The following is a 17934-nucleotide window of genomic DNA, read 5'->3' as shown; positions in this document are numbered from 1 at the left end:
GTATTATAGGCCGTTTAAAGATTCGCATGCACACATCTTGACTTTTTACCTAAATCAGATGCATTTCAGAGAATTACTGCAAATGCGATCGAGGTGGCCTTTCTATTTTATGTTGTCTTGTTTTGTTTGTTTGTTGTTTTTCCTGTCTCTATTGAGTGATGGCTGCTTTTATTCAAATTTTCTTTGTGATGATTCGATTTGACTGAAATGAAATGAATATATTGCCTTTAAAGATGTTCTAATTTTCTTAATTTTCTAATCAAAACAATTATTAAGGATGCTTTTTTTTTTTTTAAAAAAATATTTTCTTAATTTAGCTTACACCGATTTTGAGTTTTTGTTTGGTAAAACGGGTTAAACATACGACTTAGAATAATAGATCCAAATGTTGTTGAGTGATCGATACGTTATTGTGCTTAATTTATGCACTATTAGGGTTAGGAGATAATTAAACTCATGAATCACTTATCTCTAAAAGCTTACTTAAATTACTAAAAAATGATGAATTTAATCATTTAATTAATATTCTAACAAGTAGTACACCAACGTAATTGGTATGAGAATGGTTGGGATAAGAAAAGCCGTATAGATCTACATATATATACTCAAATTGTTGAATCATAAGTTATATATTATGTCCCATACTAGGTTTAATTAGTTTAAACATATTTATAGTGTTCTGGTTTTAGAAACCCCCATCTAGATTCTTGATCTATAGTAATATATATAATAGATCTTTGATCAATATATCTACCCGATATATTAGTTTAATATTTGTTTGATAGGTCACTGGTGTGGATGGAATTAGTAATCTTTATATCTATTCATCATTTTCTCAACATGTTAAGAATCTTATAATATAGTACAAATTCCACTGTGCTTTTAGATTTGTGCAGTACAACAACATTCATGAACTTTTCTGGTAATTTCATATAACCACTTTGCAAGATGCAATGTCAAGGGAAGAGATGATGATTCGTATCTCTTGTGAGAGAAAAGATCTAGTTTTTTTAAAATTTATACCATCTTCTATGGTGGCTAAATTGACTTCAACAGAATCCAAGATATAGGAATAATTATAGATATATAGGGAATTTATGCCCGTATCTCAGATTAGATTAGTAAGCTAGAGATGCCCATAACACTATTCTCCAATATTTAGATGATGAATTACCAATACTATGGAAATTCTTTTAACTTCTTGAGACACATATACAACTTTGATATTTTAGAATTTTTCTTTTTTGTTTTCCTTGATGATGGAGACACAGCTAACATTCCTATTGATTTTATGTAAGGACAAGCTTCTGTTAATTTATTTGGAGGTATTTCTATTTTTATACTCGTTTTAGGCTTTGGTTATGTCAAATATGGATCATTGTTTCATTCCTATCCATTATGGGAATAAATAAAGGCCTTGCATAGTGCTTTTATACAATCATATTCATATCTTACACCTCAAGTTTTTCAGAATATAATTCACCACTACTGTTGTTGTTGTTGTTGTTTACCCATCTAATCTGCATCTCTTCTACCCTTTTCCATTTTGCGCTTACTTTGCGTGTGGCTTTTGCTTTCTGAAAACTATATGAAAAGAAAAAAATTTGATCTAGTTTTGGATGGTAGACAGGAAGGTTGAGTAGAAATCAGCTCCCTCTTTGCTATTCTTGTTAGCCTTGATCATCATCATCATCATCATCTGTAGATGAACACCCATAAGATAGATTGCAGAGAACCAGTTAATCAGAACTATGGAGTACTGATCACCAATGATTGTACTTCTTCTTCTTCTTCCCAATTAATTGGATTCAGACAACCTTGGCAGATGGGAACTTGTGTTCCCATGGAGGGAGGATCACAGCAGCAATATAATGTGCCTACAAAATCATCCACCACCACCATTATGAGCCGCTTTGAATCACCAGCTTCTGCCTTTTATGCAACCGAACAGTGCATGGGATTTCCACAGTATGAATGTCAACCACCTGAGAATAATCCCTCTTTATGCTCCCAATTTTCCAGGGCTTATGATTCTCAGTTGCCTTCCTATCAATCTTCTGGAGAAGAGTTTTCCACTGATTCAGCAAACCAAGCTGGCTACAACTTTGATTTGAGAAACACCCTTCAGGCAATAGTGAAATCCCAGTTCTCTAGTAATCAATACTATGGATCTTCTGAAAAGTCCAATAAAATTTCATCATCTGGGTGTAAGCTTCTTCTTCCACATGAACAAAATAAGTTGCCTGGTGATGATGATGATACAATCTATGGTGGGGGGCACCTTTTGATACCTTTTAAAGGAAATCAGGATCATATGGTATGTACTTTTTAATTCTCTAGATGCATTAATTCAAGTTTAGCATAAATCATGCTGATTAGGGGTAGGAACTTTTGCAGGGTAATTGCAATTCATATAATTCCCAGCTTCCACAGCTGAGCTTCTCCTCTCAGCAAGAGAAGCAGTCTCCAAGATTTTCTGCTGACAGTGTATCTGTTACTTCTGGCAACTCTGCTTCAACCAGTGCAGCACTCTCAAGTAAAACAAGAATAAGGTGGACTCAGGATCTTCATGAGAAGTTTGTTGAGTGTGTTAGTCGCCTTGGGGGTGCTGAGAGTAAGTAATTTGATAAAGGATTTGTCAAAATATTCAAAAAAAGGAAAAAAAAAAAAAAAAAAAGAAAAGAAAAGAAAACCATCGTTTTCTGACAATTTCTCTAATGATTGACTGTAGAGGCAACGCCAAAGGCAATACTGAAGCTGATGGACTCAGATGGATTGACCATTTTTCACGTGAAAAGTCATCTCCAGGTATTAAAGTTTTTCTTAACAAGTTTAGATGTTGCTTGTAACCAACCTGGTTTTATTTTCCCTGCACAGATCTTGATTCATTTTCTTTGTCCCCTTTCTTATGTTGTAGAAATACCGAATTGCAAAATACATGCCAGACTCAATAGAAGGTGATTGTTGTTTTAATCGTTGTATTTATCTGAGTGATTTCTTGTGTTTGATTCCTCTACTCTTAGCTGGTTGAACTCTTTTATATATTATTCAGAAAAGTGGAGTAATTATGATTTTGCTTTGCACTGTGTATAAGAAAGAGTGTCACTCTGCTCTGATTCATGAGGTCTACTGGAGATTCCTTTTTTTTTTTTTTCCTTTTTCTCTACAGTAATTTGTAATTGTATTCATGCTACTGGTTATCTTTTCCCCTCTTTGCCTTCTATTACAACAACTAGCTTGGCACTAGTCATCACAAAAGGATCCTTCACGTGTCATGTTTGTTTGGTTAATACCCTGAAATGAACAGACCAACATCATCCATGCAAAGTGACTGTAATAGTTTTTGTCCTTAGAACTAAATTTACATCAGGTTCAACCGACACTAAATTTATTTTAAGAACTTGTCTTCAGGTTCTATAAATCCATGTTCAACAGACATGCACTAGATTTTCAGTTACTTAGTTTGAGGTAGTGTCTGAAAATTCATATAGGATCCACTACATCAACTGTGCTGTCTATCTACATTTGTCTATGTTCATTTTTATTATGATGGGGGTAGACATAGCTTGTCTAAAGGTGTTGTTTGGGATTGTATTTGAGAAATAGAGCTTTTAAGTCAAAAAACGTTTTTTGGCAAAAGCTTCACTTTTAAGGTTTTGCCAAAAGTGCGTTTTGGCAATTTTTAGAATAAAAAAAGTCAAAAAAGTACTTTTAAAATTTTTTACTAAACATGCCAGCTTTTGTTTGATACAGCTTAAAAAGTACTTTTTAAGCTGTTTACCACAATCCCAAACAGGCCTAAGCCCCCGTCTATAGGACCTTAGCAGTTCTAGTTTTGCGGAGTTTTCATGCGAAGGAAACTATCATTCTTGGTGTCATCAGCAGCAATTTTTGTTGCATTATCACTTTTGGTGATGCACAAAGTGTTTGTTTAGCTTTGCTAACTTTGTCAATTTACTGTACTCATCTCTCAATAAGATTATAATGACTTGATTGTGTTTGTATTGCAGGAAAATTAGAGAAAAGAAACAGCATGAATAATGCGCCCCAGCTTGATGTTAAAACGTAAAGTTCATGAATCTCATCCTATCTTTTAGTCATTCTATTAAAAAAAAAAAAATCTCTTTAAAATTGGTATTTAATTTAATTTTCCTTTTCATCTTCATTGCTATGTACACTTAAGAGCTTTAGTGTGACACCACCTTGTGAACTGTCTGGCAGTGGCTTGCAAATCAGAGAGGCACTGCAAGTGCAGTTAGATGTCCAGAGGCGTCTTCATGAACAATTAGAGGTGCACTCATGGGCTCTTCTTATTCATATCAGATAGTAATTTAGTTTATGTCTATATATATATCCTCTTGTTTGAGGACTTTCCCACATGGTCCTTTCTTTCTACATTTGTTTCCTTTTTCAATGTATAAATGTAGTTTCAGCTATCCTTCACCAATAATTTCTCTTCCAAGGTGATAATGACATTTTGTTGTTGTTTGCTTTTACATTTATCTTCCACAAGATGATCAACTTCCCATCAATTACTGAAAGAACTATTTAGGAACTTGAACTTTTATCTGCACACACTACATCAGCTAAGGATTGGATTTTGGATAAATCACCATTGAATTTTGGATTCAATAGTAACTTTTACTGCTACGTTAGAAAGTGAAAGTATCCACTTGGAAGTGAGACTTTCTTTAGTGGAAAGTAATTTAGTTTCTTAAATCTGTTCTAGTAAAATTATCTAACATAGCAACAATATAAAATCACATGCCAAAAAATAGTTTCCTAGAATGATGACTCTGCTGATTGACTAGAAAATTTCATAGACAGAAAGGGTAAGGGATGCAACCCAGGGAACATGTGTAAACTTTCACTCAAAATATTATTCATATGTTCATTTTTTGGGGCAGGTTCAGAGAAATTTACAGCTACGAATTGAAGAACAAGGGAGGCAACTCAAAATGATGTTTGACGAGCAACAGAAAACAACCAGTGGCCTCTTCAAGAATCACAAATTGGATACTTCCCCTGCTGAACCATCAATAAGCCTTAAAGATGTTGAGGTTTCAATTTCTGAAGGTTATGGAAATTCCAACTTCCCATCAAAGATAAGTTAGCTCCTCAAAGCACCCCATTTGATCTTTTCCATATATATACAGTCACCTGGAAAGCTTTGGGGTCTTTTGCATATCAGCAGTTAACAAGTCATGAGGTTCCTGCAAACAGGATACAAGAATTTTGCAGAGGCCTAATTAAGAACAGCAGTGTATTTGCTTAATCCTTCAAAGTGAATTCAGCCAATCTCTAGTTATGAAATGTGCATGTGAGTGCACTCATCCACAATGAACTTCTGCAAAGAAATGCTTCATATCCATTGCGCATAACCCGTGCACAAATATCTCAGCATTGTTCTTTTGATGTTCCTTTAGAGTTCTTGTCTTGTTGTAAGAATAATGTTGTCTAATGAATTGTCTACTTTCATGTCCTTTTGTAAATGAAGTAAACAAAAATTTACTCAGGGAACCCGACTGGAATTGGATCTAAATTCTCCTTTGAGCTAATAATGTAACAAAATGTGAGATTTCTGATGCAAATGCATGGTGAAAAAATAACTTCGAAACTGTTTATGAGAAGTTGGAGAATTTTTATTTCGATAAGTTGCTCAAGAAAGATTTAAAGCCAAATTTGGACAGTAAATACAATACTGATTTTCTGTTTCAAATCTAGTCTATAAGTCATATATGTACAGAAATTGTTTGGAGGAAATTTCCTTCAACCTAGTCTAATAAGTACCAACTGTTATATCTTATATATTTTCTTTAATATTTTAACAATCATTTATTGTTATTTTACTAATCTAGGAATCCAAACATTATTTTTTTAAAAACCCAAAATGTTGAATGACACTTGTCACGTATTAGAGTAGGTAGAAGGAAATTTCCTCAAAACTAATTTCAAGGAAATTTGTGTCCTATATATATATATATGTTTGACAACATAAAAGGAAATCAAGGAAATAAAGTCCATAACATAAAATAAATCAGGACATAAATAAAAATGTAATCACAAAATAAATTGGAAATATTGGGTTTTCTAACATTCCTTAGCCCTTCACGACAATCTTATCCTCAAGGTTGATTATTAATGAAGCATGTCTCAAATCCTGTCTTTGATCCCATGGTGTCACCATGTTCTCAGGAACCGTGCACAATAGAAGGTGAACAATTTTTTTTTTTTTTTTTAATTTTTTAATTTTTAATTTTTAATTTTTCTATGAGAAGAACTAGTGAGAAATTTAACTCTCCTCCCCCTTTACTTATCAAAAAAAAAAAAAAACTAGAGAAATTTTTTTGAATTTGCATTTCCCTTCTAAGACATCATGTAATCGACCCTCACAATTTAGAGCAAACATTTCATTGTAGTCATTGGACCTTGTTTCAATTCCTTAATTTCCAACAAATTAAGCCTTAACAAACTTGATCATAATTTGCATCTTTATCATATTATACTGACAGTATTTCAACTGTTTTTTTTTTTTTTTTTTTTGAGAAACTTCACTTTGACCCCATGAACTTCTATCCGATTTTACAAACCCCCCATGAACTTTCAAATCTCTCATTTTGGATCTCTGAACTTTCAATTACTCTTAATGTGGACCCCTCCGTCAGATTTTAAACGTTACATGACGTTTATACCATTGACTTTTGTATAAAATTTCAACTTTCAAAACGTTTTTTTTTTATTTTTTTTAAAATGAAAATCAACGACATTTTGGTCTCTTTGTTTTTTTTTGTATTTTTAACGGCTAAAATTAATGGAAGGATTCTAATTGAGAGTAATTAAAAGTTCAAGGGTTCAAAATGAGAGATTTGAAAGTTCAGGGGGTTTGTAAAATTGGGTGGAAGTTCAGGGTGCCAAAGTGAAGTTTCCTTTTTTTTTTTTTCTTTTTCTTTTTCTTTTTTTCGCTCACTAAGGATAACAATTTATCATCCTTATCCATCACGTCATTCGTGATTTCCTCGGTATCAAAACAATTATTAATATTTGAGACATGAAAATTCTAATGAAATGAATTCCAACTCCCAACTTTACGACTTTAGTATTTTTCAATTTTTGATGTTTGCCGAATTTTTGCCAACTCGGCATAAACGTTTTTCCTCCAAATTACCTCTCCTAATTCTCAATAATACCCTCCTCACACACAATTACGCATATGGAGTAAAATGAATGAAACCCTAGATTAGGTTGAGAGATTTACCTCTTGGGGCTTTCAACAATTAAAATTTCAAGAAATGTCACCCTTTTCTTCCTCCCTCTTTGGACATTTTCTAGGAGCTTTAACTGACCAAATGATCATTAGGGTTCCCTAAATGCACCTTAAATAACCCTTCAATTGTTTCTGCAAGTTTTGGACTTATTAAATACACGTTGTGTCTATCAGTATCACCGATCGATCACTTCTAGGACCAATCCATCGCTAGGGTATCAACTTTAATATAAATTGTCTTCACCACTTATGAACATGTTGGAATTTATTTGAAAAAAAAAAAAAAAAGAATTACTTGTATATAGCTTGATGATGACAAGAGCTTAACTCTTGCTCGATACAAAATTAAACAAACTAATCCTAAACTTTTAATAATCAACTCAGTTGACTCGACTGCAATCCTAAAATTAAGAAAATATATAGTAACTAGATACGTAGGTATAACCCTACCTACCGTTGACCCACTGTTGGAACTCTCAGGCCCCATCATACAAAGTCCACTACATTATTTATTTATTTATTTATTATGCTTGTCCATTAAACGATTGCAAGATCTAAGAGTATTAGCAATCGATATCCAACGATTTTTATTTTTATTTTTTTTTATTTTTAGAAAAAAATATTTAGAGAATCTTGGCATCATATGTGAAGCCAAAACAAAAAAACAAAACAAAACATCTTGGCATCATATGTGAAGCCAAAAAAAAAAAAAAAAAAGGATAATCATGAGATTTGTCCTGTTTTAGAAATAGCCAAATCATCTGGTAATCATGTGATCATTCTTTCTTTATTGCTTCAGTGTCGTCATTCCCTGCCATCTCCATTCAGCTTCTTAGTACCAATGTCGTCATTTGCCGCCATAGCTGTTTTCTTTCTTTCTTTCATTCTTAATGGAAATCTAACTCATCCAGGGATACAAAAGCAAAGGAAAGCACAAAACCATTAACGAAAGTAGCAAGTTGTATTCATTTCAAAAAAAACCTATAAATTGCTGAATTATAGGGGTGTAAAAAATATCGGAAAACCGATTTGAAACTAGTTGGGAAAATCCAGTAATCGGGGGCGCTCAATTCCGGTTACCAGTTTTGAGGTTTTTAAATACCTGGTTATAACAGGGTATATATATATATATATTTTGTAAATCACTTCTATATTTTTGAATTTAGTATATAAATTAATATTTTTGAATTTTTTTTTATTTTATTTTTTTTAAATGGGGCATAAAATGGTTAAATTAAGCCTAAAAGTTAGGCCCAATACCTAAAATAAGCCCAAAAAATAGGCCTAATACCTAAAATAAGCCCAAAATGTTAAAAAATTAAAAAAACCGGTTACCCGGTTCGGATAACCGGGTACTGACTGTAACTGGCCGATTATTGTATAATCGGTTAACCGGTTTTCAAAACTGAAAAATCGGTTACCCCGGTTCTTGTTCCTGGTTTTGGCCAATAAACAAAAAATCAGGACCGGGTTTACACCCTTACTGAATTATCCATCCCAATGAAAAGTGTGAAATTTTGCCTTTATTTTTTGCATTTTCTAATAAATATAATCCTGAATAATTTTTTTAGCACTTCTACTTATCACCTTGGACAACCAGCTTGAAATATACATCTTTGACATGCATTCTAGTGAAGAATTTACAACACTCAAAATGATTGGACAATTTGTTAAGAAGATGGTAGAGATGAAAAACGATATTGTGTTTCAATTAATCAGTTCATTCATTGATGAGATTGGCATATATTGATTCTACATGTTGTGGCAATAACTGTTGAAATACTTTTTTCAATAATGAATATTCTTATTACAAATTGATTACACAGTTGAACCGGTGGACGAATGATTGTTAATTTGATTACATAATGATATATTTAAGACTATCAGTAATGAAAAAATCATGCAGCAATTTCAAAATATGAAAACCCATCAAAGGCAACTGAATAAATTAACGTTAGGCATGAAAAATAAGTTATATTTATATGTTTTAAATGATTATTAAATTTCATTGAATTGGTTGTTATTAAATTTATTAGTTATATTATTTAATATTTTTAATAAATTTTTGTTCGACTCAATCTTTTATCTCGTCTCATGTGAACCAATTTTTATTTTTTATTTTTTATTTTTTTTGAGCAAATAAGGATAGGGTACAAGGAATCAAAAAACCGAAAAAGGTTTGGGTTCTCCAACAACAAACCCAAAACAACAATACAATGCAGGAAATAAAAACAAATAAGAAATGGGACAAAAAATGGCCCGGTCCCCTGGATCTTGGTCAACAGACCAAGAAATGGCACCAACAAAATGGTGTTTTGAGCAAGCCAACGATCTGACTAGATTTGAAGCAATAGCACCTTTCGAAAGGAAGCTGTTGAAGGAGAGGCACTGAATTCCTATTTGGATTTGTTGTAGGGGAGAACCGATCTCCAGTTGATGAAGCAATCTCTACAAAAAGATCAATCTAGAGTAACTCAGGGAGATAAAAACCCACAACAAAACACAACAACCAAAAATACACGATAGAAAACAAAGCAAAATACAATAAAGAAGGCAAAGAACCCTCAGCAAAAAACTCAAACGGAGCGGATGGAGACCTGCAGGAGAGCTTCTAGCAGTAGCTTGAAGGACACGCGCTGGCGCTTGACCACCATGCGCCGATACGTGGTGGCCGGAACAAGAAAATGGCGGCAGTGACGGAAAGCTGGAAGGTTGATGAACACAGTGGAGTGGCGCGTCGAAGCTTTGTAGGAACGGAAGGTGACAGATCGAACTTGAAGAGATTCGGATCTAAGATCCACCGTAGAACTATGAACGGCGCGACGACTGGGGGTTGAGCATGGCCAGATGACGACGATGGAAGGCTAATGAAGGACGAATGACGGTGCTGCTACTCTGTGGCCAAAAAGAAAGACAAAAAAGAAGACCAATAACAAAGAGGGGAAAAGGGGAGGAAGGAGAAAACTCTCCCTCCTCCCCGGAAAAACCTGCACAAAGGTGGTGGGAGGCCCTCATTAAGGAGGTGGATTGGTTTCAAAAGAGGAGAAAAAATCTTCTCTCAAGAGGAGAAGAGGAAGGAAAGGGGGAAGAGAGATTTGACTTAGCGACATTCGCTTCATGAGGCGTGGTCCTCAACCGATTGAGCTACCCATTTGGGACCTGTGAACGAAAATTCTAGCTCTGCTAATGTGACAAATGTACTAATGATTGTTATCTTGAAGATTTAATCTTAATATTTTAACATGGGTCGGTTTAAACTTGACCATTTCGATGATGCCAAAACACCAAAGTTAGTGAAGTATTATTCATAAAATACAACTAAATTGAGAGGAGTGTACCTAGACTAGCACATGTCATATCATTCATCAAAATGTTCAATAAATTTTAGACCATGAAATTAATATTGATGTTCAATGTTATATTTGATACTTAATTAGCAAGGTTTACCTTTTAAAAAAAAAGAAGAAGCAAGGTTTATTGGGTTTCTATGTGGCAATATCCTAAAATAAAGAGAATCTCAAAAAAGATCATCATAAAGAAGTACATGACTAAGCGTGGCCATGCATGCTTAATGTATAGGGCCTGATTTAGAGTCACATACATACATCTATAAGATTGAGAATGTGGACAGTGGATTTATGCATAGTATAACGAATAAATTAAGTAAGCGTGGCCATGCTTTATGTATAGAGGCCTGAATCAGGATCCGATACATGCATATATAGATGCATGGTTCCTTTTTAAATATAAGTTCGATTATGAAGAGATAGATATTATCTTTGCAACATGTGGAATATAGAAATCAGCCGCCCTTATTTATCATTGATCCAAAATGTGGATGGAATTTTCTGAAGTGGTGACGTTGGATTTGATGATTTAATTCATATAATTCCGTTTGCAATTTGCAATCTTTAAGGGTGGGTATATGTTCAGTCAGTTCGATAGAGGCATTTTTGCCTACCGTTTGTGAAAGCCGATAAGAAATATTTTCAATTTTTTCAGTTAATTGATTAGTCGGTTACAAGTTTTTATATGAAGATTTATCAATTTTTTTATCGTAACTACAAAATTAGTAAATTGTATGCTCTATAAATGAAAATAAAAAGTAATTTCATCGAACACAGACCAAAAGGACAACTACAAATCAATTGGACAACACACAATAAGGAAGCCTACCATATAAAATTAAAAATTTACTTGAAAAATAGATTAACTCGGTTAATTGTCGGTTAACTCTAACAATTTTTTTTTTTTTCTACCGCATACAGAATCGAAACACTTTTTTATCTGCATACCGACTGCCGGAAGTCGGTTGTCAATCGATGACGGTTCGGTGGCAATCGGTAGGTGGTAAACGGTTAATCTGCCCACCCTTAGCAATCTTGTAGGAAAATATTAGTGTGGACAATTTTTGACCCGGCTCGCAAATTTAACACGAATCTAATATGAAATTAATGAGTTAAAGTAAAACGATTTTACCCATTTGATTAAATGGGTTGGGTTAAGGTTAACCTATATAGTTTTATACCTATGCTTCGACACGATCGACCTGAATCCGATAAGCGTTATAAAGTTTGGCAATTTTTAACACGACTCGTAAGTTCGACACGAAGCCAACATAATATTATTGGGTTAAGGTTAATTAACCTATGTAATCTTATACTTATACCCATACACGACGCAAACCTGATATGCTAATGCGAATTGTCACACCTAAAAAAAAATTGTAATACTTATTTTTTCTTGTTTTAAAAAAAAAGAAAAAGAAAAAGCAATTTCATCAAATTAAATACCCACGGGCCTGCTTTACCCAAATACACACCGACATTTACAATAGAGAATTACAACCGGCGTACATGTGGGTGTGTGCTCAGTATGAGTACAGAAAATGTTACATATGGTGTCATAAAGAGTAAAGCTTAAGAAAATGTTAAAGGAAAAAAGTCAGAGAGAAAAAACACCGGTCGCCTTTCATTACAATTTTGAATCAGAATATAAGAGAGAGAGAGAGAGAGAGGAGGACATTGATCAGAAGCGGTTGTTGGGTGTTATTCAACAAGATTTTGGTTTTGTCAGCTCTAAATGAAGTGAGAAGATTAATTTCCAAGCACGAGTTCGACAAAAACATGGATGATTATTCCCAACTTTATTGCACTGAACCGCCATTGAAGTACATGGGAGTTTCAGAGCAGCATATCTTTGAAACTTTTGATGAATCGCCAGCCTCAGCCTTTCATGCTGCTGGAACTAATTATTACATGGATCATCTTCGACAACATGATGAGCATCAAGTTGCCAATTTTCCTCCTTTGTGCTCACAATTTCCCACTCATGATTCAAACAACATCTTAGTCTCTCAATCTTCACAGCATAACTTTTCCATTGATCATTCATCTGAGAAAGCTGGCTCCAACTTTGACTTCAGAGACACCTTGCAATCACTTGTGAAATCTCACTTCTGCAGCAGCCAATGCTTTTCTTCCTCAGAGAAGCCCAATAAAATTCCATGCAACAATATGATCAACAAGCCTTTTCCCTATGCCCACAACATGTTATTGCTTGGTGAGAATGATGCCTTGGTCAAGAAGCAGCAACTTTCGGTTCCTTCTGATGCAAATCATCCGGGTCTTAATGTAATCTTTTGCCTTCCATTCTTAATTTTTTTTTTTTTTTTTTTGGATCTTTAATTTTTCATTTCCAAACTGCAGGTTTGTGACAGTTCATCATCCAGGCCAACTCCATCAAATAAAAAACGAATCAGATGGACTGAAGATCTTCATGACCAATTCGTCAAGACTGTGGATCTCCTGGGTGGTGCTGAGAGTAAGTAATTTTATATCAACTTTGCTGATTTAGAAAAAAAAGAATACGTATGATTTATTGATTTAATTATCCCTTTCATTTATTAATCAAAAATCATAGAGGCAACACCAAAAGCAATACTGAAGCTGATGAACTCAAATTTATTGACCATATTACATGTGAAAAGTCATTTGCAGGTATAAGTAATTCTTTCCTCCACAGATGTCATTTTGAAACTGTGTTTCTGACATATATATATATATATATATATATATATATATCTGATTTTTTCTTCTTTCCCATGACTATCTTATAGAAATATCGAACTGCACGGCACATGCCAGAATCTTTACAGGGTATGTCTTTTTTTATTGAATGATTTGGAAGCGATAATCTTAATGTTCTATTTTCATCAGACTAAAAAATTCTCATTTTCCTTAGAAAACATGTGAGGTTTCAAGGAAAGTTGTGATGAACAAACATTTGCCTAGCTACGTTTCTTTGAGGTTTTTAGTAATAACAGAAAGGAAAATTGTAATAAATGAACAAACATTTGGCTAGGATGATATGAACTATGAGATCAAAGTTGACAGCAAGTGTATATCAAAGGGACAAATGGGAATTACTTCTAGCTAGGCATAATTTCATATGAGTCTAATTTCTCGTTAATATAAGGAAAAATTACTAAATTGATCCTAGTTATTGTGAGGGGGCCATATACATATTTCTTGCAATGATATTTTTCATGAGCGCGCCAAACATATTGTGCTCCATTGCTTCCTCTGATTAGCTTGTTGATCTGTTTACCAAGTCCCATTCACCATGACATCTCCATGATCTTATAATCTCTAAACTACAGATGGTTTCATCACTACCGCCTTAAGTTTGAAGTGCAATGTTGGAATATTTTAGATACTTTACGTTATAATTGGCTCGATATCAGAATCTCTTGCCATATATGCAACATTATCAAATGCTGATATTTTTTTTCCTTAATTGTGTTATATTAGTTTGAATTAATTGTCTTATTTTATTCTGATTGTATTTTTCTTATTTGTCCGGCCTCAATTCACTCTACTATAGTTTTGCATCAGACAGAAATACAAAGTTTAACTCCTTTTTTTTTTTTTTTTTGTGTGTGACATAACATCCATGGTTAACTATTTCCTGTTCTGTTTGATATTTTTCTTGTCTGAGATCGACAACTTTAGTTCAGTTTTGTGCTATATACTACTCATAATTTTCATTTACTTTCTCAAATTTGTCATGCACAATTATTGCCTTGCTAATTAAGCTTTGATATCGCTATCCATCTCAATATATTGCAGAGAAATCTGAGAGAAATAGTGCAAATGGCATATCTCAGCTCCCCAAGGAAATGTAAAAGTCTTGATTACTCCATCATTATTTTGATATATTGCCATCAAAGAAATTAGCTTTTTTCTTTGTAATATTAATTAATAGCATTTACCTAATATTCCATCTTTCTTTAATTTGATATTTTTCTTTCTACTTGCAGAAGTATGCAAATGAAGGAGGCTATGCGACTGCAACTTGAAGTTGAGAGGCGTCTTCATCAACAATTACAGGTTCAATATGCCCTTATTTCTTTACATTTCTTTTTTCAAAAAAGAAAAAGAAAAAAGAAGTCATTATTCAGTACTTGTCCCACTTAAGTAGCTAGGGTTCTAAATTTTTAAATTTTTTCATTAGAGACCTGCTACATGTACATCTATGGAATGGTCCATCTCCCATACAGATCTAACGGTTAATTTAATATATATATATATATATATATATATATATATATATATATATATATACACGGAGATGGATCATAAATGTGGCAATTTTTGTTTTTGATTTTGCTTTTTTTTTTTTTAAAAAAAAAAAAAAAGCATTTCTCTTTCTGTGTATGTTGATGGCAACAGCACGTATAATTTGAGGCTGGTAAAATGGGTTCACATGTCTGGTTCGTGTTAACCCGCCAACCCAAACACAATACATTTATTAAACAAGTCAAAAACGAACATGTTTATGACACAAACCCGTTTAACCTAAATCATAACCCTAAAACTATGTGTCGTGTTCGTGTTGGGTTTGTAGGATCATGAATTAAATTGTTAACACCAAATTAAATTAAACTTAAAATTTACTTCAAAAAAATAAAAATAAAAATTTTAAAAAATAAATAAATTGTATAAACATATCAACCCGTGAACCCAGTTAACCAGTGAACCCGTTTATGTCAAATTCGAACACGACACGTTTATTGAACAGGTCATAAACGGACCCGAACCCGTTTAACCTAAACCCTAACTCTAAAATTACGTGTTGGGTTCTCGAATTGCGGGTTAAATTGCCAGCCCTAAATTGCATATTGTGCTTCCATGTGTGTCTTATTTTTTTTAGAATATATTTTTAAATAGATATGATTAAATTAAAGAATTTAATTTTAGCATTCATTGTATGAGCTATTTTAAAATATCGTCTTCTCTCTTTCCTTTTTTTTTTTTTTAATAAATTGGCCAACTTTCTTGGCCTCTTTATATATTGAGCTGACATATCTACCATTGTTTACTCAGCTTCAGCAAAATTTACAGTCAACGATTGATGAAGAATTGAGGAAGCTCAAGATTATGTTTGACCAGCAACAACAGAATAGATATAAGAAGAGCCTGTTGATCAAGACAAAGACTCTTCACAACTCTTGTCCCAGAACGACCAACGAACAAGTTCCTAGAATGCTTAGGTTTTGATACCACAACTAATTATTCCTTGGAATATATATTTTATTGTAACGCCTAGGATGATGGTCCTTAATTGGGTTAATGGACTTAGAAAAATGGGTCAAAGGCCCAATAAAACTGAGACCGATAACGATTTTGTTTTTATGTTTTATAAATTAAATGACATAGATTAACGGTCGTTTATGGTGACGTGGCATATGATATGGCGAAGAGTTTGAATCCCTAGGTTGTGATTATGTTCATCAATTGATTTTTGGGAAAATCTACCAAAATTAATTTATACTAGTTTTTTTGTTAAAAAAAAAAAAAAAATCCTTAAAACACACAATGTTGATGGATGTGACATGGGTCTAATTAATAAATGGGTGAAATACGTAGTATTACTCATAATCATTAAAGAAAAAGACAATTGGAGTTAAATTGAAATCTCTTTTTTTTTTTTTTTTTTTAAGCGAATAAGGAAAGGGATACAAAAATTAAAATACTGAAAAAGATGTGAGCTCCCTTATAACAACAAACCCAAAGAAAGAATTATAGTGAAAGAAATACAAGTAAAAAGTAGAAAATAAGTCATAAAATGCATCAAAACAAGTAGAAAATTGTAGTGCGGGTCATTTCAATAAGGGGGCCACAAAAAGCGGTTTAAGTATCAATACAACAAAAAAAATATGAGTAATCCTATCCAAACTCTTGCAAGGTAACAACAACAACCACTCGAAGCTGTTAAAAAAACATTGTTAATAAATTACTATTTATTTCGAAAATTTAAACTGATAATAAAAAATTAAGGGTTAAATACCTAATACCCCATAGGGTTTCATTTCTTTATTTTTTCTCCTTTAGGGTTTAATTTTTATCACAAAAGGTACATGTAGTTTTAATAAAGACTAAATTGGTCATTCCATCCATTGACCGTTAGCTAACTTAACAGAAGTCCATGTCATTGACACGTGGACCAATTAAAATTTGACACATGGTATAAGTAGTCACATCATTAGTGATGACGTGGACACTTAATTAAATTTTTTATTTTTTTAAAACAAAATTAAAAAACATATATATTTTTTAAAAAAGGAAAAAAATTTCGGGTGGCCCATCTAGCCGAATGAGGGTGGCTCGGTCACCCCCAAGATGCCAAGGGGGTGGTCGAAACCACCCCCAATGGGTACTGGGGGTTGCTCGGCCACCCCATGGAGCCAAGGGGGTGGCTCGGCCACCCCCAAATGACCGGCCACTCTAATTTTTTGTTTTTTTTGAAATATATATATTTTTAAATTTAAAAAAAAATAAAATAAAAAATTTAATTAAGTGGCCACGTCATCAGTGATGAACTAATGACGTAGCCACTTATGCCAAGTGTTGAATTTTAATTGGTCTACATGTTAGTGACATGGACTTCCGTTAAGTCAACTAACGGTCAATGGACGAAATAAAGAAATAAAACCCTAAAGAATATTAAGTATTTAACCCAAAAATTAATTGAATCATCATAAGTTAATCAGCCATCGTGAATTGTTAGTATTAAATAAATAGATGGAGTAAAAGAAAAAAGAAATTCATTGTACTTGAATTGTTATGGAACAGCATCTTGTGGAGCTCTTTTTTAATAAATATTAAACTTGTTTATCGTTGTGATTCCCATCATTTCAATTCCCCCTCTTGGAATCTCATCCCTTGGCAAGGTCGTACAAGTTACTACTGCTCCATCTTTGTTTTCCCTACCTGTACCACAACTTTTATTCACTCAGAATTTTAATGTACGATCACTATTTTCATGTTTTGGTCGTGATGTACTACTATATATATAACTCCATCAACCTTAAAAAAAAAGCTGTACTGTCGATCTATGTAGTACAATTTGTATGTTAAGTAAACCTGTGGATGTGGATATATGGGTTATACGAGGAACATTATTGAACTGGAAATTTTCAATGTAATTAATATTTAATGGCATTGGATTCGATGATTTACTTTAAAGAGTAATGTTAAAAATTAAATTACATTTTTATCTTATAAATATCGCACAATGTTAATGTGATAATTTTAAGTTCAAACTAATTATTGCATCGATCATTGTTTTTTTTTAAAAAATATATATATATTCAAATATTAGTTAAA

The 17934-nt window shown here is 33.1% G+C and overlaps 2 protein-coding genes across 2 annotated transcripts; both read left to right on the top strand.

The window, feature by feature from the left end:
- Positions 1-1648: 1648 nt before the first annotated feature.
- On the top strand, positions 1649-5415 carry LOC132161965 (myb family transcription factor PHL5-like). The gene is made up of 7 exons (XM_059572192.2): positions 1649-2317; positions 2398-2614; positions 2732-2808; positions 2918-2957; positions 4011-4065; positions 4222-4291; positions 4908-5415. Exons 1-7 carry the CDS (start codon positions 1706-1708, stop codon positions 5112-5114), a joined length of 1278 nt encoding a protein of 425 aa, XP_059428175.1. The 5' UTR covers positions 1649-1705; the 3' UTR covers positions 5115-5415.
- A 4533-nt stretch (positions 5416-9948) lies between these two features.
- Positions 9949-15825, top strand: LOC132162199 (uncharacterized). The gene is made up of 8 exons (XM_088511069.1): positions 9949-10024; positions 12341-12897; positions 12973-13087; positions 13187-13263; positions 13383-13422; positions 14395-14446; positions 14586-14655; positions 15652-15825. Exons 1-8 carry the CDS (start codon positions 9949-9951, stop codon positions 15823-15825), a joined length of 1161 nt encoding a protein of 386 aa, XP_088367195.1.
- Positions 15826-17934: the final 2109 nt, after the last annotated feature.

This window comes from Corylus avellana, chromosome 10, assembly GCF_965113065.1.
Source record: "Corylus avellana chromosome 10, dhCorAvel1.hap1.2, whole genome shotgun sequence".
NCBI lineage: Eukaryota > Viridiplantae > Streptophyta > Magnoliopsida > Fagales > Betulaceae > Corylus > Corylus avellana.
The sequence above is the reverse complement of the archived record's forward strand: the minus strand, read 5'-3'. Positions and strand labels throughout refer to the sequence as shown.

Excerpts from the sequence above, each read along its gene's own strand:
- LOC132162199 (XM_088511069.1), top strand. The coding sequence starts at position 9,949 with ATGGCGGCAGTGACGGAAAGCTGGAAGGTTGATGAACACAGTGGAGTG. Across the intron at positions 13,088-13,186 it reads TCTCCTGGGTGGTGCTGAGA|AGGCAACACCAAAAGCAATA; the intron begins GTAAGTAATTTT and ends CAAAAATCATAG. Across the intron at positions 13,264-13,382 it reads ATGTGAAAAGTCATTTGCAG|AAATATCGAACTGCACGGCA; the intron begins GTATAAGTAATT and ends ACTATCTTATAG.
- LOC132161965 (XM_059572192.2), top strand. The coding sequence starts at position 1,706 with ATGAACACCCATAAGATAGATTGCAGAGAACCAGTTAATCAGAACTAT. Across the intron at positions 2,809-2,917 it reads ACGTGAAAAGTCATCTCCAG|AAATACCGAATTGCAAAATA; the intron begins GTATTAAAGTTT and ends CTTATGTTGTAG. Across the intron at positions 4,066-4,221 it reads CCCCAGCTTGATGTTAAAAC|TGGCTTGCAAATCAGAGAGG; the intron begins GTAAAGTTCATG and ends ACTGTCTGGCAG.